This window comes from Callospermophilus lateralis, chromosome 7 (assembly GCF_048772815.1).
Source record: "Callospermophilus lateralis isolate mCalLat2 chromosome 7, mCalLat2.hap1, whole genome shotgun sequence".
Taxonomy (NCBI): domain Eukaryota; kingdom Metazoa; phylum Chordata; class Mammalia; order Rodentia; family Sciuridae; genus Callospermophilus; species Callospermophilus lateralis.
This window is the reverse complement of record NC_135311.1, coordinates 1388468-1414955: the sequence shown is the minus strand read 5'-3', so window position 1 is coordinate 1414955 and position 26488 is coordinate 1388468. Positions and strand designations below refer to the sequence as shown.

The 26488-nt window shown below is 45.4% G+C and overlaps 2 protein-coding genes and 1 long non-coding RNA gene across 6 annotated transcripts; 2 read left to right on the top strand and 1 right to left on the bottom strand.

Moving 5' to 3' along the window:
• The first annotated feature begins 1045 nt into the window (after positions 1 to 1045).
• Positions 1046 to 2605, top strand: LOC143404816 (uncharacterized). Its single transcript, XR_013091932.1, has 2 exons — positions 1046 to 1331; positions 2305 to 2605. It is a non-coding gene; the product is annotated as an uncharacterized LOC143404816 (long non-coding RNA).
• A 4833-nt stretch (positions 2606 to 7438) lies between these two features.
• Polr3gl (RNA polymerase III subunit GL) lies at positions 7439 to 20226 on the bottom strand. Of its 3 annotated transcripts, none has more exons than XM_076861664.1 (8): positions 19991 to 20226; positions 11441 to 11759; positions 10961 to 11090; positions 9544 to 9612; positions 9157 to 9213; positions 8879 to 8952; positions 8643 to 8756; positions 7439 to 8169 (listed from the first exon to the last, which is right to left on the bottom strand). In XM_076861664.1, the coding sequence occupies exons 2-8, from the start codon at positions 11564 to 11566 to the stop codon at positions 8083 to 8085; spliced, it is 657 nt and encodes a 218-aa protein (XP_076717779.1). In that variant the 5' UTR covers positions 11567 to 11759; positions 19991 to 20226; the 3' UTR covers positions 7439 to 8082. The 3 variants fall into 3 exon arrangements, with proteins under 3 accessions (XP_076717779.1, XP_076717778.1, XP_076717780.1); XM_076861663.2 differs by having other exon boundaries at positions 11441 to 11609; XM_076861665.1 differs by lacking the exon at positions 19991 to 20226 and adding an exon at positions 19791 to 19984 and having other exon boundaries at positions 11441 to 11609.
• An 829-nt stretch (positions 20227 to 21055) lies between these two features.
• On the top strand, positions 21056 to 26218 carry Ankrd34a (ankyrin repeat domain 34A). 2 transcript variants are annotated; one of them, XM_076861662.1, is made up of 3 exons: positions 21369 to 21387; positions 21781 to 22401; positions 22933 to 26218. In XM_076861662.1, exon 3 carries the CDS (start codon positions 23049 to 23051, stop codon positions 24531 to 24533), a length of 1485 nt encoding a protein of 494 aa, XP_076717777.1. In that variant the 5' UTR covers positions 21369 to 21387; positions 21781 to 22401; positions 22933 to 23048; the 3' UTR covers positions 24534 to 26218. The 2 variants fall into 2 exon arrangements, with proteins under 2 accessions (XP_076717776.1, XP_076717777.1); XM_076861661.1 differs by having other exon boundaries at positions 21056 to 22401.
• Positions 26219 to 26488: the final 270 nt, after the last annotated feature.

Genomic DNA, 26488 nt, shown 5'->3' with positions numbered 1-26488 from the left:
CAGAACACTGTTGAAAGGATTACGACAGTATGCGTTATAAGGTCCTTGCTTAGCCTCTCCACGGCCATCTTAAGTGACAGGTGCCATTGCAGCCCAAAGGCGTTTCTGAGAAAGGCTCACCACCCCCGGTACCCACACGACCCTTACCACCCGTTTAGGGCCTGCGCTGCCTCTCTCTCCTGTGGAAAGGTGGCCTGCATTTGTCAGCCCTGAGGAGAGACTCTCTTGTGTCTCGGCCTGGCCTCCATCTTTCATTCCTCACTTACCGTCTCTCGTTCCTCGCTTTCCCCTCACACAGGAGCAGTATTAGCACAATGTCAATTAAGTGTTTTTTTCTAAAATAAAAGAGGATTTCCTTCCCTCTGGGGGCAGCAGCACAGGGTACAGGAGCTGACTTGCCTGGAGTTCAGGTGGCGGGGGGCGGCAGGGGGGCGGCAGGGCACCTCGGGGACTCCTGCCTACCCAGGCGCTGACTGGGCCCTGAATACCCCTGCCCCCCACACCAGCATCTCATGATAGAGCTCTGGGAGCACTAGAACTTTCTCTTTCCTATTCCTATTATGCTTTATAGGCCTGTCACCCTCTGGAAATTAACTGGAAAATTTTTTTTTTTTTGCAGTTCCAGAAATTTGAACCTAAAAGAGCACTCCACCTCTGAATTATATACCCAGCGTTTTTTTGTTGTTTTTGTTTTGTTTTGTTTTTTTGCTTTGAGACAGGGTCTCACCAAGTAGCCCCAGCCTGGCCTTAGAGTGTGATCCCCTGCCTCAGGCTACCAAGTAGCTGGGATTCCAGGAGTGTGCCCCCGCACCCTGCTTGAACCTTCTCAACTCTTCAGTACACAGCAGTGGGGAAAAGCTCCCACCACTTGAGGTGATAAGCTGAGGAATAGGGAATACTGGACCTACAAGGCAATGCTGCAGTGACTCTGAGATTCCTTATTTGAACATATTACACTCTTTGATCTTTTTTTCCTGAAGTGGCCTAGACTGCTTAGCACAAAGGTCAGTAGCAGCAAGACCATCGATGAGCTGTTTTACACTGCTTCTATTCACTCCTGACCTTCCCCTTGCTTGCCCTTTCCTACCCTCTGCTGGACCTGTTATGTAAAGAGAGAAGAATGAGCAGACTCGGAAGGCTGAGATTTTTCTGACTACCAATTGATTGGCCATCTCCAGGCAACAGAGTGATGGGAGAAGGAGGAAGGGCGGTCATGGGGGCAGGGTTGTGAATTCCACGTGCCCTGAGACCTGGGATGTCAAGCAAGTTTCATTCTCAGTCCTTTTTGGGTGATGGAGCTGCTGACTAGATCTCTCCAAGTCAATCAAATGGTCAGTAAACAGGTTCTTGGAAATATCTGGCGAGGTGCTCAGCATGGGTATTTTTATCCTCCTGGACAGATGGTCAAAGAAAGGATTTCAGTTGCTGGGAGGGGAAGGAGAGTTTAGGGGCATGAAAATTGTGATTTCCTTATATGGTTCTATGACTGAAGACCCCTCTTTTCTACCTCACCTGTCTAATTCTCACTTCCTCCTTCACCCATCCAGACTCATGTGTCTTTATTTGTCTCTTGTTCTATTTCTATTCCTGGTCTTTCATGTTTGCCTCACCTTTCAGCTGCAGAAACTTTGCTTTCTGTTTCAGACTCTTAAGATGTTCTACCTTCATATTCCTCTAGATCAGGGAGACAGTGGTTGGAGAGGGACCAGTGTTTCCTCTCCTCCGGGTGGAGAGAAGTGCAGTCCTCCTCAGAGGCTTCTCTGCAGTTCTACCTCCTCAGGCTGCACCCCACTGGCCCCAACTCTCAGGAACATAATCTAAGACCTGGGAAACATAAGTTTGGGCTTCATATAACTTTGGAAAGTAGAAGAAATGTTTGTGGAGGTCAGAGGGGTTCAAAATGGTGACAAAGTCTGACAAGGCAAATTTTGCTATCTCTGGTTTTGGCAAACTTTGTCACCTAGGGGTTGGAAGGGCTAGGACAGAGACAGCTCATTGGCGAGGCTGTAAGTTCCTTTCCACTGTCAGGGAGGTCTGCAAGTTAGGGAGGGAGGTGGGGAGAAGTGATAAGTTACCAGAGTTCCTCATTTGGGGCTCCATCTTCCTTTGGCCTTCTCTTCAAACTTTTCTTCCCTTCTTTTTTCCTATAGCTCAGCTTCTCTGATGTGATCCACGCTGCTTTGTGGGTGGGGAAGGGTATTCCTGACATAGATACTCCAAGTTAGTGGGAACTCAGTGGGGAGGTAGAAGTAGGGAAGAGAGATTGCCCTGTGGTTCATGTTGCTCCTCCTGTCTTGATTTCAGCTGAGGTTGATGAACTGAAACAGCCGGAGGAAACTCAGAGCCAGAGGCAAACTGAAGTCTTACAGGCTGCACCAGCTTGCAAACATTTAGACACGATGCAGTTTCTTTCTAAAAATTTAAATTGGTTGTGAACCTTTAGAAACCAGATTTCAGGGATGGCAATTGAGCTCAGTGGTGGAATGTCTGCCTAGCATGCACAAAATCATCCAATCCCCTGCACTGTCAAGAAACAATATAACCCAAACAGATTCCATTCAAACCTACTGTCAAACTTCTCATTAAAAGCCTCCATGTTTGGTTATACTGAGTCACATTCGTTCATTGCATCAATCCAGGAAAATTCTGATTAGCCAGTTCTCACCTTCCTCTGTGGCATCACCCTACCCAATTCATCTCTTCATACCTGCCCTCTGCTGTTTAAGTTTGTCTAGGGTTGTCATTGCTGCTCTAAGAATTTCCTCTGGAGGACTTTTAAAATTTGGGACAATGAACCATTCTCCTCAGGGCTCTCAGAGGAGTCCAAAGTAGACCTGTCACAAGCGAGAAATGTCTTTGATATGCTTATTTTGTCTTTAAAAATGCAAATTTTGATTTACATTACATAGTATACTTGTGTTGGTTTCAGTATAAAAAGTGATTTATCTCTCACCAAATCTTCAAAGTAAAACTGACACTAAGGAAGATATGCCAGGTATATTCTGTGGCTCCAAATAGTTCTTACCACATCCTCCCATGGAAAAACCAATTTAAGTAGCACAGTAGAAAGTCATGAAGCAAAGAGAGACATGGAGAGACAGACATGGGGAGAGATTCAAGATGGGGAGATTTTTTTTTTTTTTTTTGGTAAGACAAGAAGGAAGGAGCCTGAGAGATCAGATCTCCTCTGGTCCTGAGCCACCCTGCTTGCCAGGCCCCATAAGCTTCTGGGATGTGTGCAGACATCCCTGATGTCTCTGCACAGGTGTTAGAGTGGTAGCTCCGGGTGGAAAGCAAGACCCAGGACAGGAGCCAGGCCCACGCGTCAGGAGAGAGGCTGGGGAAAGGAAATGGAGTGTTCAGAAAAGGGCTGGTCAGCATTTCCCCTTTCTTCCACAAGGTCCATCTCTGTTTCACTTCCTCTTACCACCCTACACAAGAAAAATAAGGGAGAAGCATTAACTTGATGAAGGAATTTCCTCTCCAAGATGGCTATGTCTCTGGCCATAGCTGAGCAAACGGAGGATGAAAACCAGGGTTTCTTTCTCTGTCCAAATGAGGCTTCAACTATTCCTTCCAAGAAGAGAAAGACCTCAAACCTGGGTTCCTGACTTTGGTGGGCTTCTTCCTCCTCCCACCCTTTTTAGAAAGACAAACATAGGTCTAACTGACCCCCTCTATTCTAATACTACTGATGCTGTTCTGAGTGTAGTTAAGTGCTATACAGAATTTGGACATTTCCCCTTCTCTACTGTACACCAAGAGAAAAGGAAACACAGGATGGGGACAACTGAGGAAGAAGCAGAGGTCTAAACTTGGGGAACATAATCCATAGTGAGTCTCCCGAGAGGAAGGGACGTTTGAGAGTGGAAAATAGTCCTAGACTCCAAGATCATGGAACATAGGTCAGGGTCCACTCTGGATTCCTTCCCTAGCTCCTGGAGTTCAAGGTGACAGCACTTGGCCTCTCAGGCCCTGCAGTTAGGGATCAATCGGCATTTCCCACTGACTCCTATTAGTGTCGCGGTAGAACCTCACTTCCTTTTAGGTTTCAAAGAGGCAAATTTAGGTCCGTTGGATAGGCAACACCCTTTCCAAAATGATGCTAAAAAGCTGAAATTTCTTATTTCCTGATTTGTGATCCCAAATAACCCTGGGGAATAGATGGACTTAGTAGTGTAAAGGTCAGTAGAGAAAAGGTTACAACTGGTTTGGCCAGATTATCTAACTGAGCTATTTCTGTCTAGCTCAATTGTCTTCTCTGTCCACAGGCCAGATGAGATATTTGAGAAGGATAGAGAAGACCTTACCTGCCAGCCCCTTCCTTGGTCAGAAATCTTAATAGTCAGCTTGACTTGAGTTGGACTTGCAGATTGTGACCTTGAACTCTAGGGATTTTTCTCTGCACTCCCCCCCCCCTTTTTTTTTGGTTGTTGTTAGTTGACGGAATTTCTGATCTCCCTGCTACTCTTGGGAATGACTGGCTGGATGCCTGAGGTATCTTTAGCTGGCCTAGGCCAAAAATAAGGTGGGAAAATCCAGAGGATAGCAAAAGCCAAACACATCCTGCCTTTGTTCTCAGAGCCATATGGACTCTTGCAGGTGGATCAATATCAGTACTACTGTGTGAGAGCTGGAGGGGTCCCCAGAGGACACGCAGTCCAAATTCACATATCAGAGTGAGGAAATTGAGGCATGGAACTTTCACATGATCTTTTTCAGGGCACAAAACTTTGAAATAGTGAAACTAGGACAATAAAATAGTGCTTTGCCCAATTGAGATGGCATGTCTTCCCTTGAACTTGCCTCTTAGTCAGCCTATGCCTACATGCCTCCCTTTCTTTCTTTCAAAGTTCAAACAACAATAAAAATCAATTAAAGAAAACAACTGTCTTTTTCTTACTGAATCATGGGCACTCAATCACCTTATCCATTTGACTCTCCAATTTTTTTTTTTTTTTGTACTGGAGACTGAGCCCAGGGGTATTCTACCACTGAAGTTAATCCCTCCCCCCCCCCTTTTTTTTTATTTTGGGACAGGATCTTACTAAGTGGCCCAGGCAGGACTTGAGCTTGAGATCCTCCTGCTTCAAATCGCTGTAATTAAGGCCTGTGCCACCATACCCAGGTTGACTCTCTAGTTTTGTTTTTTTTTTTTTTGGTCTCCACTCCCATCCTAAGTTGCAATTTTTTTTTTTAAGAGAGAGAGAGAGAGAATTTTTTAATATTTATTTTTTCAGTTTTTGGCGGACACAACATCTTTGTTTGTATGTGGTGCTGAGGATCGAACCCGGGCCGCACGCATGCCAGGCAAGCGCGCTACCGCTTGAGCCACATCCCCAGCCCCTAAGTTGCAATTTATATCGAGGTCTCCCATTCGGGCCTCCTGCAAACTACTTTTGAGTACCTATACTTGATTGCAGACCTGGTTCTCAAGTTGCCTGCCAAAGTGGGAGAGGACCAGGGAGGTAAGGGATGGAGCATGGGTAGGGAAAAATAAGATTCTTTTCATAGAACCTACTCTGCCTGGGCCAGTGTGGTCCAGGTTGTGGGCATGGAAACCATCTCTTCCACACAAACAGGCCCTAGCTGACCACAGTACAGGGCTGACTGTGTGAGTCCTCTGCAAGTGTTCCTCCAAGGGAATGACAGCTCTGTGTACTTGGCTTTGGACTCTAGCTTCTGCCCGCCCAGTAGTACCTATGGTAAGTCGGAGAAAGGTCAATGGAAACACTCTAGCTTATGCCTGGAATCTGGGGAAGCTGCCGGGTCTCCTGTCTCTGGCTTTGCCCAACAAGGTCACCTGCCAGGAAGGGCAGGAGGCCAGACAGAGTAGAGTTCAAGAATCTTTCTGACACTTTGTCTTTGAGGCAGTACAACTGATCCCAAGTGGTCATTCCAACCTTTGTCCTGGTTGAAAAAGGATGTGTGCATGTGCAGAGGTACAGGTGGGATGGGGTTCAAGCTCTCCTCCACTGTTTATTGTCCAGACTCTGTTCCCAGACTAGGTTACACAGGATTTAGTGAATGGCTCTAACCTACCATAGTACAGATACAGTGGAGCAGGTTAGGACTGCGGGGTGTGTGTGCAGTGTGTATGTACATATACAGAATATGGTAAAAGGAAAAAAATTCAGGTTCTTTTACTTTTGTTTTCTGCTGAGCTATCCCTAATCAAAATCATAGGCTGAAATGTAGTCATGAAAAACCCCAGTGACAGATCCCCTGCCCCTCCTCCACTCATACCTCAGAGAACTAGAAAACACACCAATCATCACAAATTGCTCAATAACTCTGGAATGTTCTGTTTCTATTCCTGTTCCCTTTTCTGTTTTCTTGGTTGCTTCTAACACTACCACGTTGAAACTACACTTTGCTTTTTAATATTTTTTAGTTATAGGTGGACACAATATCTTTATTTTATTTTATGTGGTGCTAAGATCAAACCGAGTGCTTCACACATGCTGGGTGAGGGCTCTACCTTTGAGCCACAACCCCAGCTCCTGAAACTAGAGTTTTAAGGGGCTTCCCTCAATGAAGTCATAGCTCCTTTTCATGGTTTACAAAGGGGTCAGAAATATCTAACCTTCCATTACCAATCTCTACCACTTGGTGCTACAGGGAATGGCCTGCTTAAATGCAGTTGGGGAACTTCTTGAAGGTTCTCCCACAAACACCTTACGACTTTCAAATGCTCAGTAGGGCTGCTATTATAGCAACCCAGACAGGTATGCCCGTTTCCTTATTCAGTTCCTATTCTGGACATGCAGTTTACTCGTGACAGCTGCGTGGCAAGTAGCTGGAACCAATCAGCTCATCTAAGGCTTCTCAGAAGCCAATCAGAGTCTAGGGAAGTGACCTCACCCAGGGGAGAGCTGTGGGAGAGAAAGCATCTCTCAGAGCTGACTGTCCCTAAGTCACTCCCTTCCTCTCCACCCTCCTTACTTCCTGTAAAGCAATACCGCCTACACCCCCTCCTTAAAGAAAGGAATGAGAAGGCTAGCTGAATTCTACAAATTGAAAGACCGAAAGAGAAACTGTGGCTTCTGCAAGCGGAGATTAGGATATTTAGGGAGCTCCCTCTGCATACACATTCTATTCAAAGTGGGGTCTCCAGGGACTAGAAGAGGACTGAGCATGTCCAACAACAGTCAGCCCCTCCTCTCCCCACGACTGGCTTTCTTGACTCTCCCTACAAAAGCAGCTGTAATCATTCTTTGTAAATAAGGGCGCGATCAAGGTCAAGTGTGGGAAAGCCAGGGCCTGTGTCCTTGGGAACACATGTGAACAGAGGTGATCACGTAGCTCTGGCCTGAAGACCAGAAACTCAGAAGCTGGCCAGTCTGTTCAGAGTATGGGCTGGTCTCTGCAACTCACCCCCAGTCCCGCAGACGAGTTTCTTTCTTTTAAGTTATTTTAGCTGTAGATGGACACAATATCTTTATTATTTGTTTATTTATCTTTATGTGGTGCTGGGGATTGACCCAGGGTCTCACACATATACCACCAGCCCCTGCAGGTGAGTTTCTGAATATTCCCTGGCAGGGCTAGATAGTGAATATGTGTCCCATCTGCTGGTGGGAGGGAAGAAACAAGGGTCAAGAAGGCTACAACACCCAGTGTACCCACTGGACTCTTGTCAGGTAGAGACAGGTTCAGCCCAGCATCCCCTTCAGCCTTTCACCAGACATCATTCTGGAGACACATAAAAAACATTTTATTTAAAAATATAAAATTGGTCGTATCCTCCTGTTCCCACCCCCAATTATGTACACACACAAAAACAAAACAAAAAATCAGGTAGTGGTATGCATACAGCAATCTCAGCTCTAACCTGGTTATTCTTTCCATTCTCCTTTCCCTTCATTGATACTTGCCCCTTTCCCCAAGAATCAGAGTGATACAAAGTTTCAGAAGAGGGGTAAAAAAGAATGCTATGGGTCATCATTCCTTCTCCAGGGACTGAATAGGTAATGTGGACTCTGACCAAATGATTTCTTTTGTCCACAAAACTAAATAATAGGGACAATTATTCCAAATCAAGAAAAGTATGAGGGTCCAGGGTGTGTTTCAAGCTTTTCTTCAGTATATAGCCTCATCCATATTGTCATCACTATCACCCCCAAAGTCCTCTCCATTGTCAAAATATGACATGATATAGTCAGTTTCCTGAAATGGAAAAAGAGAAGTCAGACATGCTTCAGCATTCTCCTTCCTCCCTCTGTACCAGAACCCTTTACTCCCAATCACCCCACCCAGGTCTGGAGCATCCCTTCTAGCCGTAGTTGTTTTGCCGTACTGGGGACTGAACCCAGGGGTGTTCTACCATTGAGATACCTCCCAGGCCTTTTTATTTTCATTTTGAGACCAGGTCTTGCTAAGTGCTAAGTCTGGCCTTGAACTTGTGATCCTCCTGCCTCAGCCTCCTGTGCTGCTGGGATCGCAGGTGTGTGCCACTGCACCCAACCCGCAGTTCATTTTTGAGCACGGCCTGGGGATACACTAAGTGAAGGGAAACCCCTGTCCTTCAGTGGCATTTTCTCCTTTGGCCCTGAAGCCCTCTGAGAAGAACATCTGCAGTGTGAAGAGTTGAGAATCCAGAGAGGAAGGGAGGGGGGACTGAAGTGGAAGGTCCCTGTCACCTCTTCATGCTCTTCTTCATCGTACTCCTCTTCTTCTTCCTCTTCCTTTTCTTCTTCTTCTTCTTTCTCCTCATCTTCCTCTGAAGTCACTTCTTCCTCCTTTTTTTCCAAGGTCTCATATGAAGATGAAGAGACTCAGATTCAGTTCACAGATGGGAAAAATCAAGGCAAACATGTGGCAAGAGACAGAGAGTAAATCTAGGGCCCAGGAGCTCTCTACGGACATTTTTCCTCACCTCTAATTTCTGTATTGTTTCTTCTTTATCTTCTGTGGTCTTAGGGGGCCTCTTGGGGAGCAGAATGGTGGTCCCTGGTGGGGGGATTGAGAGGTGAAGGGTCAGAAAGCACATAGTGGCTGCCGTCCACTCTACTCTCCTGCAGTGAACATGTCACTCTGCTGCCCTCATGTGGCCATCATGACACCTAACAAAAACTCTAGGACCAGATAGGAATTAGGAGAAAAGACCTTTTAGCGGACAGAAGAAACTCTCCCTCCTTTTACAGATACACTTACTCTCCTTCTGTAGTTTCCGCACTCGAATCTTTAGCTCTCGGGGTAGACGCCGCCAATCTGGGAATGATGAAAATGAGTGTCAACAGGACCCTGCCTGGAGTCATCAATGAATAATGAATGACTGCTATTAAAGGAGAAAAGAGGGTTTTAAAGGACAGGAAGGAAGGGGTTGGGTTAAAGTTTCTCAGGACAAAATTGAGGGTTAGATGCCTCCTGAGGAGTGAGGGTTGTTTATGAGATTTTTGGGGGACAAAAATCTTAGAGTGTTTTGAAGCATATGTAAAGTTCTAGTTTGTAGATGCTACATTTGGGTGAGGGTGGGGTGGTGGTTTGAGGCATATCAAGCATTTAAAAGAAGGGCAGTCAATGAAAGAGCTCACCACCTACCAGGGTTCCAATCAATGGCACTGTCAATTGGTCCTGACATCTGATATTTGTCTGAATAACGTTCCACATCTGAAGAGTCAGAGGTCAAGGGTCAGAGTTTTATTTCTCTCTTTTACTTCTGAACTGGAGATTGAACCCAGGAGTGCTTTACCACTGAGCTACATCCTCAGCCCCTTTTTAGTAACTGGGTCTCACTAAGTTGGTGAGGGTCTTGCTAAGTTGATGAGTTTGGCCTTGAACTTGAGATTCTCCTGCCACAGAATCCAAGTCACTGAGATTACAGGCATGTGCCTCCATGTCTGTCTCCTCCATATTTTTTAATGGTGCATTATTGTACATAATGGTGGGATTCATCATCACATATTTGAACATATACATGCTACAGTAATGTAATGTAACCGATACCACTCCCTAATATTCCTCCTTGCCCCACCCTCTTTCCTCAACTCCTACTGATCTCCCTCTGACTTTCTTTTCTTTCAATATTTTTTTAGTTATAGATAAACACACGTGGTGCTGAGAATGGAGCCCAGGGCCTCACACATGCTAGGCAAGTGTGCTACCGCTGAGCCCAGCCCAGCCCCTCCCTCTGATTTTTATGAGATCCTATCACCACCTTTCTTTTCCTTTTTTCTCTCTAGCTTCCACATAAGGGATCAGGGTTTATCCCTTGAGAGCCCTTAAACAGGATTGTTCCTGAGGGTTCACCCTTTCAACATTAAGAAATGGTCTACCTTCTCATCCCAACACAAGCCCAGGGAGTCAGCTTCAGGGAGGACCTGATGACCCTTCTAACCTGCCCTTCTGCCACCTGAAATTATGACAATATTTCTTTTTCCCTTAGCTCAAAGGCATTACCATATTAAGAGATAAAGTAGTGAACTGGAAAGTATACCAAGAAACCTGTGTTTCAGTCTTTTTCTCCTTGCTAACAGGGTTAATTTAGAAAGTTTTTCACCTCTCTGAGCCCCAGTTTTCTGGACTCCAGCAGAAAAGCACCAGCTGTCAATACACTGCAACACTGCACTTGCATACCAGTTGGTAAGTGGTCCCTGCCCCGAGCCTTCCAAGTTTCCTCTTTTAGTTCCCCCATACCTACCTCCTGTGACCCACGAGCCAGAGGGTTACTATTTTACCTAGGAAGGATGCTCAAAGACCCTGCATCCTTCTGATTGTTTGGGGCTTATTAAATTTTGCTTAAAATTTAATACACACCTCATCTACACGTATGAAATGAGATCTTGATACTTAACCTCCCACTGTCCCAGGACTATTGTAAGACTCAGAACAAATCACACTGAAATGTATTTTAGACACGGAAGTGATTACCATCATCCCCCTAGCTCCCGGTAGTGATGCTGAGCACAGGCACTGCCCATGGGAAGCATCCAGACATGATGCTAGCATGTCAACTGACCTCTCTTGGGAACAGCTGGACGGATGAAGTAGGGGAGCTGCCTCATGGCCCCTCGTAGCTCCTGCTTCAGCGCCAGGACATATTCCCCTTCCTCTCCTGAAGGCAGAGGTACTGGGCGGAACTCCAAGGGCTAAGGAGGCAGGAGCCATGGTCAGTTCAGAGAGAAAATTCTGGAGAACATACTTATGAGAGCTTCTCGCCTCAATTTAATCCAATGCTCCCACTGAATAAGCAGAGGCCAAAAAAAAAAAGGGCGAACACCCCAGCATTTTGAAAGCTGGGAAGCTGTGAGTATGGGAAGTAAGGAGAAACACTTTTTTGGCCTAAAAAACATCCCTGTGACTTCAAAGCATAGAGACAGGGCGGAGGATGGGGAGGGCAGGGAGGAGGACAGTTTTATGGTGGCCTCGGAGGAATCCAGGGTCAGGCAGAGTCGGCCAGGGGCACATGGGAGTCATGGGAACGGAGGGGAACACTCACAGGGAAGAGTGGAGAAGGCTGTAGGGTGGGTGGGGGCAAAGCATCCCCCTTCCCAATGCCCACGGCCTCCATGTTGAAGGTCAACTGGCCCCGGCCACGACCCCGGCCCCCACCCCGGCTGGCCATGGTGGAGGGGGGCCTGGATTGTCAGAGATCCAGTGAGAAAAACCTGATAAAAACAAAGACAAAGAGAAAAAGAAGCACAACAGAAGAGTCAGGAAGCGAAGGATTGGGCAAGGCAATCTTCTCTCCCTGCACCTGAAGTCAGTGGCACTCAACAAGTCTTGACCATGAAGACACAATGTCAGGCAGGGTATTTCTGGAAATATAAACATGGACGAGACATAGTCTTAACAGGACAGATAACTGTAGTTAGTCTAACTGCTGCACAAAGGAGAAAGTGACTAGATGTTTGGATGAAACTTCCATAAATTCCTAAGACAATTTGGGGTATATCATTACCTATATTTCTACATATAATTTTTGAATTCTCTCTCTCCCTGATCTTCAAACCTAACCAAGTCTGAATTTAATCCACTGGAATGCATTTCAGCAAAACATTCATTAAGTATTTAACATGTAAAAGGTAGTGTGCCAAGCACTGTGGGGACACAAGAATGAATCGAATCACCAGAGGAATCTCGTTGTCAACCACAGGAAGAAAGACATAATCAAAGTGATCTTATTTATTTATATATTTATTTATTTATTGTAGCACTGAATTGAACCCAGACGCACTCTACCACTGAGCTACACCCACAGTACTTTTTTATTTTTTATTTTGAGACAGTTTTGGGAAGTTGCCCAGGATGGCCTTGCTTGCTATCCTTCTGCCTCAGCATCCCGAGTAACTGGGATTGCAGGCATGTGCCACTGCAGCCAGCTCAAACTGATCTTTTGAATAGCACTTGTAAGCACACAGAAACTTGCAACTGGAAAGACCCTTAGAGGTCATCTAATCCAAACCCCTCCCAATGTACAGCTCCACTCTGTAAATTACTATTCAGTTTCTGGTGGTATTTTCCTAAAGAGAAGATATGCATTCTTCCCCCAGGTAGCTCCTACCAGTGTGAATCAACTCTAATGAATAGAAAGTTTCTCTTTGCACTGAACTGGACTCTGCCTCTTGCTATCAATCCTGAGGAGCCAGTCATAGGTAGCTAGGCTGGGGAACCATATCTCACACCAATAAGCACACTCAACACTCCGATCTTGGTTTCTAATACCATTTTCCCATTTAAAAAAAAAAAAAAAAAAAACAGGGCTCCTAGGAGAAATGGTTGAATTTAGGACTGGGCAGGAAAGAAATAAAATGAACCAGGAATATCTCAAGGTGCCAGAAAGTAAAGAAGTGCTCCACAATCACACACACATTGATGGGGCTGTCAAAGGGGCGTGATCATCCAACTAAAGGAGCTCCTAATGGCCAAAACTGGAATAATTTGAGAAATGATATGAATTCATATTGGATTATAACCTCAAAGTATAAAATAATCATCCATGAAACTACAAGAGCATAAATGACTGAATATATTAATACATGGGGGAGAAAAGACAAATCTTTCATGCAAAATTCCAAAAATAAATTATGTAGATACTCCACTCTAAAAGGGAGAGGAGCATAACTCCTCATTCCTTAATTGTGGACTATATATAGAAAATTTTTTGAATTGAAATGAAAATATTTTATTTTATTTTTTAATTTTTATTGTTGGTTGTTCAAAACATTACATAGTTCTTTTTTTTTTTTTTTAAGAGAGAGTGAGAGAGAGAGAATTTTTTAATATTTATTTTTTAGTTTTCGGTGGACACAACATCTTTGTTTGTATGTGGTGCTGAGGACCGAACCCGGGCCGCACGCATGCCAGGCGAGTGCGCTACCACTTGAGCCACATCCCCAGCCCCATTACATAGTTCTTGACATATCATATTTCACACTTTGATTCAAGTGGGATATGAACTCCCATTTTTACCCCGTGTACAGATTGCAGAATCACATTGGTTACACATCCACTGATTTACATAATGCCATACTAGTGTCTGTTGTATTCTGCTGCCTTTCCTATCCTCTACTATCCCCCCTCCCCTCCTCTCCCCTCCCATCTTCTCTCTCTACCCCATCTACTGTAATTCATTTCTCCCCCCCTTTTTTTCCCCTTTTCCCCTCACTTCCTCTTGTATGTAATTTTGTATAACCATGGGGATCTCCTTCCATTTCCATGCAATTTCCCTTCTCTCTCCCTTTCCCTCCCACCTCTCGTCCATATAGAAATTTTTGTTCAAAACCATTTGGAAAGCTAGAGGGTAGGGAATGACTTTACAATAGAGAGATGAACAAGTATTATTTCAGCCAGGTGACCAAAGTTAACATCATCAACTGTAATCATGTCGACAGATGTGTCCCTAATATGATATGATAAAATGGTACTCTTATCTCTGTGGTTATCCCCTCAAAACCCCATCACCTCCCTAGGTGCAGTGATGCACACCTGTAATCCCAATGACTCAGGAGGCTAAGGCAGGAGGATTGCAAGTTTGAAGCCAGCCTCAGCAACTTAGTGAGACCCTGCCTCAAAGTAGAAAATTTAAAAAGGTTGGGGATGTAGCTCAGTGGTAAAGCACCTCTGAGTTTAATCCCCAGTACTGGAAGAAAATAATAACGACAACAGAACAACTCACTTCAGTCTAATATGAGAAAAACACCAACTTCCAACAGAGGGTCATCTTATAATACACCAGACTATTACTCCTTAAAACTGCCAAGGTCATCAAAAACAGGAAAGTCTGAGAAACTGTCACAGCCCAGAGGAGCCTAAGGAGACATTTCAACTAATATCCTGATACATGAAAAGAGTGACCTGCATAATAATAACATATCAATATTGTTTCATTAATTGTAACAAATGCACTATACTAATGTACAATGCTGGTAATAAGGAAAGTATGAAAGTATGTGCCAGGAACATATGGGGAACTCTAGATACTATATGTTTAGTTTTTCTGTAAATCTAAAACTGTTCTAAAAGTAAGATCTATTTCATTAAAGTGAGTAGCAACTTGAAATTCACCAAAAGATTAGTTGATGAAAAAAAAAAAGACAATATGTAGAAAATAATTTGTTTTGTCAAAAATACATACAGACAAATAAATTAAAAAGTTGTTCTTGGGGCTGGGGCTCACCAGGCATGCATGAGGCCCTGGGTTTGATCCTCAGCACCACATAAAAATTAAATAAAGATATTGTGTCCATCTACAACTAAAAAAAAATACATTTTTTTTAAAAAGTTGTTCTTGAAAGATATACACTAAAAATTAACATTGATTTATTTGAGGTGATGGGGATATTTGTTTTAGGTATATGGATTTAAATGTTTTCCCTATACTGAATAAATATTGCTTTTGTAATGATAAATTTAAACTTACTTACCAACTAGTTGGTAAGATTAATAATCTGTAGCTGGAAGGAAAAGATGGGAAAATGTATCTGGGTAATCCAGAAAGTTTTAAGCCTAATGTGAGGGAAAAATTATATTGTAGCACTTTTAAGAGAAAATCATCCCTTTAAAAAAAAATATTTGTGTAGTCATAGATGGACACAATACCTTTATATTATTTGTTTATTTTTATGTGGTTCCTGGGGATGAACCCGGTGTCTTATGCATGCCAGGCAAGCGCTCTACCACTGAGCCACAAACCCAGCCCCAAAATCATCCCTTTTATTTACTGATTATAGAGGTAAAATGCATTTATTTCAGAAAATTTGGAAACATAAAGATATAAAGAAAAATGCCCATTATTTCATGGCCCTAATATTAAGTGATAAGTATTATTAATATTTTGATATATACTATTTCAGTTTCTTTCTCTGTGTGTATATACATACATATGTATCTTATACATAAATAGTGAGGAAAATTTACATAAAAAGTATGAGGAAAAAATTATATCTATTTAAAGAGAACATACTAGGGGAGGGAGGGTGTCATGGAGACTAGAGAGAGAATAAGAATTTCTCATTGTATCTACAGTCCCTTTCAAGGGAAAAAGCACTGGTTTAGGGACCCTTCTGCTTGACAGACAGTTCTAGCAGAGGAGGTGGGAACTGCACTGATTGCAAAGCAGTGGGGAGTCAAGACAAGGCCATGAGCTTGGAGGTTAGACAAATCTGACTCCATTTCCATTTAAATGAGTGACCTCCAAGGATGCTGGGAGGAAAGGCTCAGAGAGAAGACAAAATTTATTTACTCTAGGCTATAAACTGGTAGTTGGAAACTATAAACCATTCATCTCCCCGTTCAGCTCAGGAATCTATAATGGGTCTCTACTAACTTAATACGGGGATAGAGCCTAAATTCTTGAGGATATTTAAGGTCTCCCATAATCTGGTTCCAATCCGCTCCCCTTTAACATGGACCTTCTCTAGTGCTTACCTTGTACTCAGCCTTCCCCCAAATGATAACATCTCATATATGCTATTCTCATTCCCAGTAACGCACAACTGTGTATTGTGGTAGAATTTACTAAAAAGAAAGTTGCAACAACACAAACAGAAAAACATCAACATATACATCAAAGATGACGAAGGCAGTAACTGTAATGAGTAAGAACATGGATTTGAATCCCAGTTTTGTCATTTCCTAGGTATAAATGTTAGCAATTTATTTATTATCTCCAAACCTGTTTCCTCATCTATAAAATGGGGCTAATAAATACTATAACCTTAATTCATTCAATAAATATTTATTGAATGCCTATTATGTACCAGGCATTGTTCTAAGTGGTAGTGATATAAAAGTGAGCAAAAAGGACCAAAAGCAAAAAACAAAACTGCTGCTCCCACAAGGTTTACGTGGAGTTTATTCTGGTGGAGTCATAAGCCTATATATGATTATTTCTGGTTTGTTTGTTGTGGTACTGAGAATTGAATCCAGTAGCACTACTACTGAGCTATTTCCCCAGCCATTTTTATTTTGAAACAGGGTCTCATTAAGTTGTTAAGGCTGTCCTCAGAGTTATGATGCTCCTGCCTCAGACTCCCAAATAGCTGGGATTATAGGCATGGACCACCATTCCTGACCTATAAATGATATTTCAACCCATTAAACTGTGAGATTCCTAAAGGAACTGATCCAGGGACTGAGCCCCTAGGCACTCTAATATTTGCAGTTGATATATTTGTCATAAATAAGGTAAAAAGTTAACACTGTTATTATATTTCTTGGGAAACCTAATGAAAAAAAATCATCCCAACAGGGAAAAAAAAAAAAAAAATGGGCAAAGAAGATGAACAGGCAATTGACCAAAAAAAAAAAAAAAAAAAGAAAAGTCAATAAGGACTTTCTGCATCTATCAAATTGACAAGGGTAACAAAGATGTAAGTGATACTTAGCCTTTTTTTTTTGAAAGGACACTCTCATACCTCATTGGAAAGACTATAAACAATCTTTCAAGGGAGCAATTGGATCACTTTAATTAATAGCCTTTTAAACATTTATATTCTTAATACATAATCCTACTTTTAAAAACTATCCGAAAGAAATCATCAGTTAGCCAGGTATGGTGGTGCATGCCTATAATCCCAGCGGCTCAGGAGGCTGAGGCAGGATTGTGAGTTCAAAGCCAGCCTCAGCAATTTACCAAGGTCCTAAAGTAACTCAGCAAGACCCCATCTCTATATAAAACATTAAAAAGGACTGGGGAGCCAGCACCGTGGCGCAAACCTGTAATCCCAGTGGCTTGGAGGCTGAGACAGGAAAATCACGAGTTCAAAGCCAGCCTAAGCAACTCAGTGAGACCCTGACTCTAAATAAACTACAAAACAGGGCTGGAGATGTGGCTCAGTGGTCGAGTGTCCCTGGTTCAATCCCTGTACCAAAAAAAAAAAAAAAAAGGACTGGGGATGTGGCTTACTGGTTAAGCACCACTGGGTAAAAATCTCTGGTACAAAAAAAAAAAAAACCCGAAAAAGCAGATATACAAGTATGTTCATCAAAGAGCTACTTATGAAAACAAAATTTTTGAAATAACCTCAATGGTGCAGTAATAAATGAACAATTAAAAAACTCAAATAGGGGGCTGGGGATGTGGCTCAAGCGGTAGCGCGCTCGCCTGGCATGCGTGCAGCCGGGGTTCGATTCTCAGCACCACATACAAACAAAGATGTTGGGTCCGCCAAATAACTAAAAAATAAATATTAAAATTCTCTCTAAAAAAAAAAAAACTCAAATAGCATTTTAGACTATTATGTAGCCATAAAAATCATAACTTGAAATAATATTTAAAAGCAGGGGGCTGGGGTTTTGGCTCAGTGGTAGAGCGCTTGCCTACAATGTGTGAGGCACTGGGTTTGATCCTCAGCACCACATAAATAAAAAAAATAAACATCCATTAACAACTAAACAATATTTTAAAAAATAAAAATAAATAAAAGCAGAAAAATGTTCACGATACAGAGTGGGGGGAAACAATATAAAGTTCTACTTATTGTTTATGGTCCTATTTATGTATAAGATACATATGTATGTATATACACACAATTTCGTATGTGTATATACATACAGAGAAAGAAACTGAAATAGTACATATCAAAATATTAATAATAGGGGCTGGGGATGTGGCTCAAGCAGCAGCGTGCTCGCCTGGAATGCATGTGTCCCAGGTTCGATCCTCAGCACCACATACAGACAAAGATGTTGTGTCCGCCGAAAACTAAAGAAAAAAAAAATTAAAATTCTCTCTCTCTCTTTAAAAAAAAAAATTAATAATATTTATCATTTAATATTAGGGCCATGAAATAATGGGCATTTTTCTTTATATCTTTATGTTTCCAAATTTTCTGAAATAAACGCATATAACTTCTATAATCAATAAATAAAAGGAATGATTTTCTTTTAAGAGTGCTACAACTAGGGGCTGGGGATGTGGCTCAAGTGGTAGCGTGCTCGCCTGGCATGTGTATGGCCCGGGTTTGATCCTCAGCACCACATACAAACAAAGATGTTGTGTCCGCTGAAAACTAAAAAATAAATATTAAAAAATTCTCTCTCGCTCCTAAAAAAAAAATAAAAAAGACTTCTACAACTAGGATAGGTCTCCTGAGCTACATATTATTTAGAAAATTTTTTAGATATTGACTGAAGAACAAATATCAAAAATGGGATGATGAGGGCTTGGGTTGTGGCTCAGCGGCAGAGCGCTTGCCTAGCATGTGTGAGGCCCTGGGTTCTATCTTCAGCATCACATAAAAATAAATAAATAAATAAATAAAGGTATTGTGTCTAACTATAACTAAAAAATACAATAAAAAAAAAATGGAATGACCTGCAAAGAAAAATAGGGAGTTCTTTTATTAAAGAGAGGGTCTGCGGCTGGGGTGAGTTCAAAGCCAGCCTCAGCAATTTAGCAAGGTCCTAAAGTAACTCAGCAAGACCCTGGTCTCTATATAAAACATTAAAAACAGGGGAGCCAGCACAGTGGCAGACCACTCAGTGGTATAGCCCTTGCCTAGCATGTGTGAGGTACTGGATTCAATTCTCAGAACCGCATATAAATAAATAAATAAATGTCCATCAACAACTTGAAAAAATATTTAAAAAAGGGGGGGGGGGTCTGGGTGTGTAGCTTGGTGGCAGAGTGCATGCTTAGCATTCAAGAGGACCTGCCTTTAATCCTGTCCCCCCCACAAGATGTTTACATAGAAGCTGAATAACAATTTATTAAAAAGGGTTTATCAAAAGAACGATGCATAACTAGAGTAAATAATTCACTATGATTCTCATTGTCTAACATTTTTCTGGCATATAGTAGCCGCTCAATAAATATCTGTAGAATGAATACAAGATTTATATAGTCTTTCCAAATTTCAGACCTTGTGATGCATAAAGACTCCCCTCAAGTTCTTGCCTTCTTTCTTCTCTGGATTCTGAAAGCAATTATGAAACGCTAATACTATGAACCACTAATTTAAAAGCCCGTAATTATGTACTGTAGTCTCTTATTGTTCCCTAATTATATAAGGAATTTAAATTCTGCCTCCCCGAGAGTGCTAGTATCCAGAAATCAATCCCATTCAATTAACGCTCACTGGGCACTCTGTATTAAGTACTAGAACCTGCCCTACAAAACCTTATGATCTAAGAGGAACAGACACTCTCTCAGAGGGGCAGGGATGGCAGCTCAGTAGCAGAGTGCTTGCCCGGCATGTGCGCGGCAACAGGTTCAATTCTCAGCGCCGCACATAAATAAATAAAATAAAGATCCATTAACAACTGAAATCAAATCAAATCAAATGATTTAAAACAGAAGCACTGTCAGAGAGTGCACCCTAATAGAGGCACGCGCAGAATACTACCATCGACTGGGACAAACGAGTTCTGCAAGAAAAGCCGTCCAGGAAAGCCACAGGTAGGAGGTGGTGTCTCAGCTACGTCTTGACGGATTAAGGGGAGGATATCAGGAGGTTCACGGAGGTGAGGCCGAAGCAAAGAGAGACAGGAGCGAGCCTTTCCACTTTGGCCTCAGCCCCCTCCCCGTGAAGGGGGTACAACTTACGGTTCTCTGCCGTACGACCGACACAGCCTCCGGCGCCCACCAGAGGAGCTAAGGGGCCAGAGGGCGACCCAACAGGCTGCCGGAAGCGGCGTCGGTCCCCAGCCGGCCCGGGGAACCAGTTCTGGGAGCGTGGGACCCAAGCGGCCAATCGCCGGGCCGGACCTCGCCTCGCAGCCCCTCCCGCACGCGGAGCGCACGGCGCGGCCAACTCAAATTGGCTCGTCTTCCTCAAACCGGCGGCGCTCTGAGCCCGCCTCCCGGAGCTCGCGATTGGTGGGTCCTCCCGGAGCTCGCGATTGGTGGGTCCTCCCGGAGCTCGCGATTGGTGGGTCCTCGCGGCCAATCTCGTAGAAGCCTGGGAGGGAGGGCCGCCCCCGTGAAACCCAGACGCAGGAGGGAGGGGGCGAAGCAGGCCGCCGGAACTAGGGCCCGGGAGCTGGCCGCCCCGAGGGGTGCGGCTGCAGAATTAGCGGGGGTTGCTTACTGCCGTCTTCTCCGCAGTTAGAGGTGCGCCTGGCCAGCAGGCATTCTCAGAGAGAACCCCCTCTCATATATCATCGAGGGACTCTGTTGAGAGGCCGAAAAAGGAAAGCTTCTAAAGAGAAATGAACCCCTTGAAAGCTACTCTTTAGGAATCAAGTCTCTTTGTGACTCTGACTTCACAGTTTGGCCTCTCCTCCATTATTCCAGCCTTCCCTTCAATCCTACACCACCTTCTCCAGCGCCACCAGTGGACGCTTCTTTTTCTAAAAACGTTATTTCTGTGGGTTGCTGCCAAGTCTATGAAAAGGTGGAAAGAAGGTTTGGGGAACCAGGGTAAAGGCCTGTGTTTTCTGCATTTTCTACTGCTTTCCAAACCCCTTAGTCCCTAAAGGGCGGGGGGTGAAGGAGGAGTCGTACTTTCACAGAGGACAGAAACCGAGGGAAGGTAGTGGAGATAGAATCTAGGAGTCAGTCTACAAGAATATCCCAGATATCAGAGAAAATAGACTGGGAGGCTGTAGGTAGGTGAAGTGGAAAGTGCCGTCTTTGGAATAGAACAAAAACATAGCTGGGAAGCTCCGGAGAACTTGCTTAACCTTGTTATATCATGTTTTACAAGAAGATTGTAGCTCTTACAGAGTTGTGAAGAATTGGAAATATGATATATGAGGCACTTGGTACATATTTGCCATCAGTAACTAGTAAAAATTAATAGTTATGCTGTAAATATTTTTCTCTCTCCTTTACCCAGGAACTTTATTTTTAGTGTCTTCTGTCTGGGGGCCTCCAGCCTCCGAATTATCTAGGACCCTGGTGAAACTTACAAATCTTCAGATTTTTTTCATCCCCCATTTCATTTGGTGTCTTCCAGCTGGACACAAACTCATTCCTAAAATATGCAGATGGAAGCTGTGGTAACCATGGAGACAGGGCAGGTGGCAAGGAGAGGCAGACAGTGAGAGAGACCAATAGTGACAAACAGGAATAGAGAAGACAGAGTGATTCGGACAGGGACCTTCCAACAAGATGGAAAAAATGAGTCTAAGCAAGATCGAGAGCAAAGAGATACAATGAAAGAGGGTGTGCGTGACATGCTTTGCTCATCTCCCTGCCCCTTTCCTATCCCCGCCCCCGCTTCCCGCGCAGGGGAAAGAGGTGTCTGGGAATGACCCTTGCCCTATCTAAAAATGCCCGGGATATCCATCATCTTCACACTCATCTAGGAGCTCTAAATAAGGGAGCTGAAGGTGTGTATTCTCTGTGGTGTGAGGACCGGACTGGGGCTGTACTGCTGTGTCTAACTCCAGGCTGGACCATGTTTCCCTGGCATGAAGACAGCCAGACTCTCTGCAGTGTGGATGCCGATGTGGGTCTTAATCGCCGCCCTCCACCCCTCTGCAATCGTGTGCCATATGCCGTGTGTGGCAGTCAGGTCTGGCGCACAGGAGCGCATAAACACACTGAGTGGAGATCTGCTGAAGCTCCGCGAAGAATCTGAACGCTCGCTGTATAGGTCGCAGAGGAGTCTCCTAAGGAATGCTTGGGTTTGCTGGGGCTGGGGGAGGTCGGCTGAGACAGGGAAGTCAGGACTGCAGTCTCTAGGTTTTTCAGGGTTTATGTGTGCATGGGTGGGGAGCAGTTTGGTGCCGACGCCCCCACCCGCAGAGACTGGGCTATAAATAGCACAGCAGAGCTCCGCCCCCCCCCCCCCCCAGCTTCTCTCCTCCAGAGCCGGCGCTGTGCCCGGGGCGCACCGGGAGGAGGGACCAGGATCCGGCGCTGGGGCGCAGATACTGACACCAGGGGAATCCGGGCACCCCCCACCACCACCACGCCATATGAGCCCCCTGGAACTCGGCTCCTGCATTCCAGCTGCTCCATGGCCGCGTCTCCAATCCTGGCCTGGCAGAAATTCTGCGGACATTCAGGTATCTATTTGGGCTCACAATCTGGAAGGGAAAAGAGCATGGAGTGATGGGGAGTATATCAGGGGAAATAGAAATCCCCAATTATTCCTCCATCCCTTTTAGGTCTTAAACGCAAGATGTTTTCCTACCCCTACTCAATTTTAGGGGTTGTGGCAACCTAAAAGAGATTAGGAATGGAAATGTGGTGTGTGACTGTACCGGTGCATATGTGTGGGTGGGTGGCGTTCAGCATCCTAGAAAGGGGGATTCCAAGTGTGGCTAAGAAAAGGGGGATGCTGGAAAGGTCTGATAAGCCGAGGGGTGAGGTTGGGGGTGCGAATATCCCTGCGCGTGCACGTACATATTTGCACGCGCTCATCCTTTGGTGCGGGTGCCTCCTTCCCACCTCCTCAGGCATGCGCTGGGGGAAGGGGCGGCTCAAAGGCAGGATAGTTAGAGGAAGGGCTGTAGGCTTTGGATTTCTCCCGCCTCACACCCGGTGCCTCAGTTTCCCTACTGAATCTGTCAATAAAATCTCTCTCTTTCTCGCAGGGATAGGCTTCACCTCTGAGACCTCAGGCCTCTGCCAGCCACAAGCCCCAGATCCCTAGCCGTCCTCGGCAGGTCCCGGTCCCCGTTCTATCGGTGCTTTCGCCCCAGCCGCAGCTATGCTGCACACCGAAGGACACGCTCTTCTTCGGGCCGTGGGTCAGGGTAAGCTACGCTTGGCCCGTTTGCTTCTGGAGGGAGGAGCATACGTGAATGAGGGTGATGCCCAGGGGGAGACTGCGCTAATGGCGGCCTGTCGGGCCCGCTACGACGACCCCCAGAATAAGGCGCGCATGGTACGCTACCTCTTGGAGCAAGGCGCAGACCCCAACATCGCAGACCGCCTAGGGCGCACCGCGCTCATGCACGCTTGCGCCGGGGGTGGGGGTGCCGCAGTGGCCTCGTTGCTCCTTGCCCACGGCGCAGATCCCTCAGTCCGAGATCACGCAGGCGCCTCGGCGCTTGTCCATGCCCTGGACCGCGGAGACCGCGAGACCCTTGCGACACTCCTGGACGCCTGCAAGGCCAAGGGCACGGAGGTCATCATTATAACCACGGATACCTCGCCCTCGGGCACCAAGAAGACCCGGCAGTATCTCAATTCCCCACCGTCCCCCGGGGTGGAGGACCCTGCTCCCGCTCCTCCTAGCCCTGGGGTCTGCACGTCGCCTTCGGAAATCCAATTGCAAACTGCAGGAGGACGAGGATTATTATCCCCTCGCGCCCAGGAAGAAGAGGAGAAGCGGGACGTGTTTGAATTCCCTCTTCCTAAGCCCCCTGATGACCCCTCCCCTTCTGAGCCGCTCCCCAAACCGCCTCGACATCCCCCTAAACCACTCAAAAGGCTTAACTCCGAGCCCTGGGGCCTAGTGGCTCCGCCTCAACCTGTCCCTCCTGCCGAAGGAAGACCCGGGATCGAGCGCCTGACCGCGGAATTCAATGGTCTGACTCTGACGGGTCGACCCCGTCTTTCCCGACGTCACAGCACGGAAGGCCCGGAGGATCCTCCCCCTTGGGCGGAAAAAGTGACTGGCGGAGGTCCTCTCTCTCGCCGAAACACGGCGCCCGAGGCTCAAGAGTCTGGTCCCCCTTCAGGGCTACGCCAAAAACTGAGCCGCATGGAGCCGGTGGAGCTCGACACCCCGGGACATCTTTGCCCTGATTCGCCTGAGTCCAGTCGACTGTCCCTCGAACGTCGCCGATACAGCGCCTCCCCGCTGACCCTCCCTCCAGCCGGCTCGGTTCCCTCCCCGCGTCAGTCCCAGGAAAGTCTGCCCGGGGCTGTGTCTCCGCTGAGCGGGCGGAGGCGGAGTCCCGGGCTGCTGGAACGGAGGGGCTCAGGGACGCTGCTCCTGGACCACATCTCCCAAACGCGGCCGGGTTTCCTGCCCCCACTCAACGTCAGTCCCCACCCCCCCATCCCCGACATTCGCCCCCAACCCGGAGGTCGGGCGCCTTCACTGCCTGCCCCTCCCCACCCCGGGGTGCCCGGCTCTCCCAGGACCAAGCGCAAGTTGGTGAGACGCCACTCCATGCAGACTGAGCAGATCCGCCTGCTGGGGGGCTTCCAAAGCCTAGGCGGGCCCGGGGAATCCGGGCGTTGAGCTAAGTGGGAGGAGCCAAGGAGGGCGGGGATCAGACATTGATGGGACAGATTGGAGAACCAGCTCTTACGCATACCTTGGACACAGGGATCTCTTGCATGTGCTTATGGCACGATGCACGTACACATGGGTAAACGTGTCCACAAGCACAGCAAACTTATTAGCAAGGAAGGATAAGTACTCCATTAACTGGATTACAGACATAAGAATTCATGCCCTGGTCATTTCACAAGCCTGTGGGATGACTTGAATACCCACAGGCACAGCACACCAATAAACACAGAGGACCACTTGTGCTAGGGTCCAAACTCACTTGCATTTGTTCAGAAGCAGTAAGGACCTCTACTTATGGGTATTCTCCTAGATCTTTGCCCTCCTGCAGAAGCAATCCCTTGCTTTCCATGTATGCCCTGCAACACAGCCTATCATGATTTTGCACACTCTACTTTCTCATGAATTTCCCACTCCATTTTGCAGGTTTTGCTTCTCTCTCCAGGCCTGGCTCCTTGTTCACACCCTGCTTCCAACCCCAAACACTTTTCAGGATATCTCTTCACTTCTTGGGGTTCCTGCAGCAACTCCCAGTCTCAGTGCTGCTCTTTCGTGCTCTCACCTTCCTACTTTTTATTCCCACCCTGTTCTCTCAAACACTACAACAGGGTGTCTCATTTTCCCAAGGGGTGGGTCATGGGCTCTAAGCTGCTCTACTGTCTGTCTGAGCTTATGAACACTCCCACAAGTAGAAGTGGGGAGTAGTTCTAAATCACTCCTCACTCCACTTGACATATCAAATAAATGTGTTCAGAAGTCTCTGTTTTGTCACTTCTGCCTGGGGCGTGGGGAATAAGGAAGTGTGGAGGGAGGGTGATACTAATGTATAGCTACAATGATCCAGGAGATTACTCAGAGGTTATAGTTACTGTCTTTTCAGGAGACCAATTGACCAACAGTAGAAGAAAAGGCAGGGATCCTGAAGGTTTTAAGCATTTGACAGGCTGTCATTTCCTCCAGTCTCCCCTGTGTCCACCCTTAAATTCCTTAAGATTCCTACACAGAGTGCCTCCCTCCACCATCAACAGTATAGTTCAGTAGATGAACTGTCTCCTTTTCTAGCTTCCTATTTCTTGTCGACTCAGTTTTTACTCGGGGGCTAATTTTCATTTCACTAAGTCTTTTGCGTTCATTTTCTTCTACTTTTTACCTCTATGGGCTATCTTTATTTCTGAGTCACTGTAGGAGAGATTTTTGGGCCGGGGAGGTGGTTAGCAAAAACTTCACCTAATTAAAAATGGTACATAGTCAACTGACAAGTGATGTGTAATGTGTATGATGTGTGTCCATGTGTGAGATAAAAAGAGGAATCCAGACAGACTCTTTGAACAAGGGTGCCTTTCCTAACCTGTTTCCTGAATTTCTCAGTTTACTGTTTTTTCTGCATATATTCAGGCTTTTTCTCACTCCAGTGGGATAAAGGGAGACACCCGCTCTACTATCTTACTCTCTTCCTTAGGATTGGTGGAATCAGAAATTTACCCAACAATGTGACATGATGAAAAGATGAAAATATTGGGCATCAGAATACCTATGTCTGAGCCTCCCTGCCTCCCTGCCCCTTGTCATTTCCTAGCTATTTAATTTTGGGCAATTTAACTTCCCTATGTGTCAGTTTCTTTATTCATAAAATAATAATAAAAACTGGTTGTGATTGTGATTATTAAGTACAACAATGCACTAAGGCATATGACATACTGTAGGCTCATTAAATGTCAGTAGTTTTTCTTGTTTTAGTTCCATCACCAATTTCCATGTGATCTTTGGCAAGTCACATCATTTCTCCGAGCCAGTTTCCTCATCTACATCGATAAAATAAGGTGATGGGACAAATGAGCTCTCTCACTGTGTCTACCATTCATCCCAGCCTGGCCTCCAGGCCTATTTTTCCTTCAAGCCCCGCC

Bases quoted from the DNA above. Each gene is read 5' to 3' on its own strand.
- Polr3gl (XM_076861664.1), bottom strand. From the start codon at position 11,566: ATGGCCAGCCGGGGTGGGGGCCGGGGTCGTGGCCGGGGCCAGTTGACC. The intron at 9,214-9,543 runs GTAGGTGGTGAG...CATCATTCCCAG, and splicing joins TGCCATTGATTGGAACCCTG to ATTGGCGGCGTCTACCCCGA. The intron at 8,170-8,642 runs GTGACAGGGACC...TTTCCATTTCAG, and splicing joins ATGAAGAAGAGCATGAAGAG to GAAACTGACTATATCATGTC.
- Ankrd34a (XM_076861661.1), top strand. From the start codon at position 23,049: ATGCTGCACACCGAAGGACACGCTCTTCTTCGGGCCGTGGGTCAGGGT.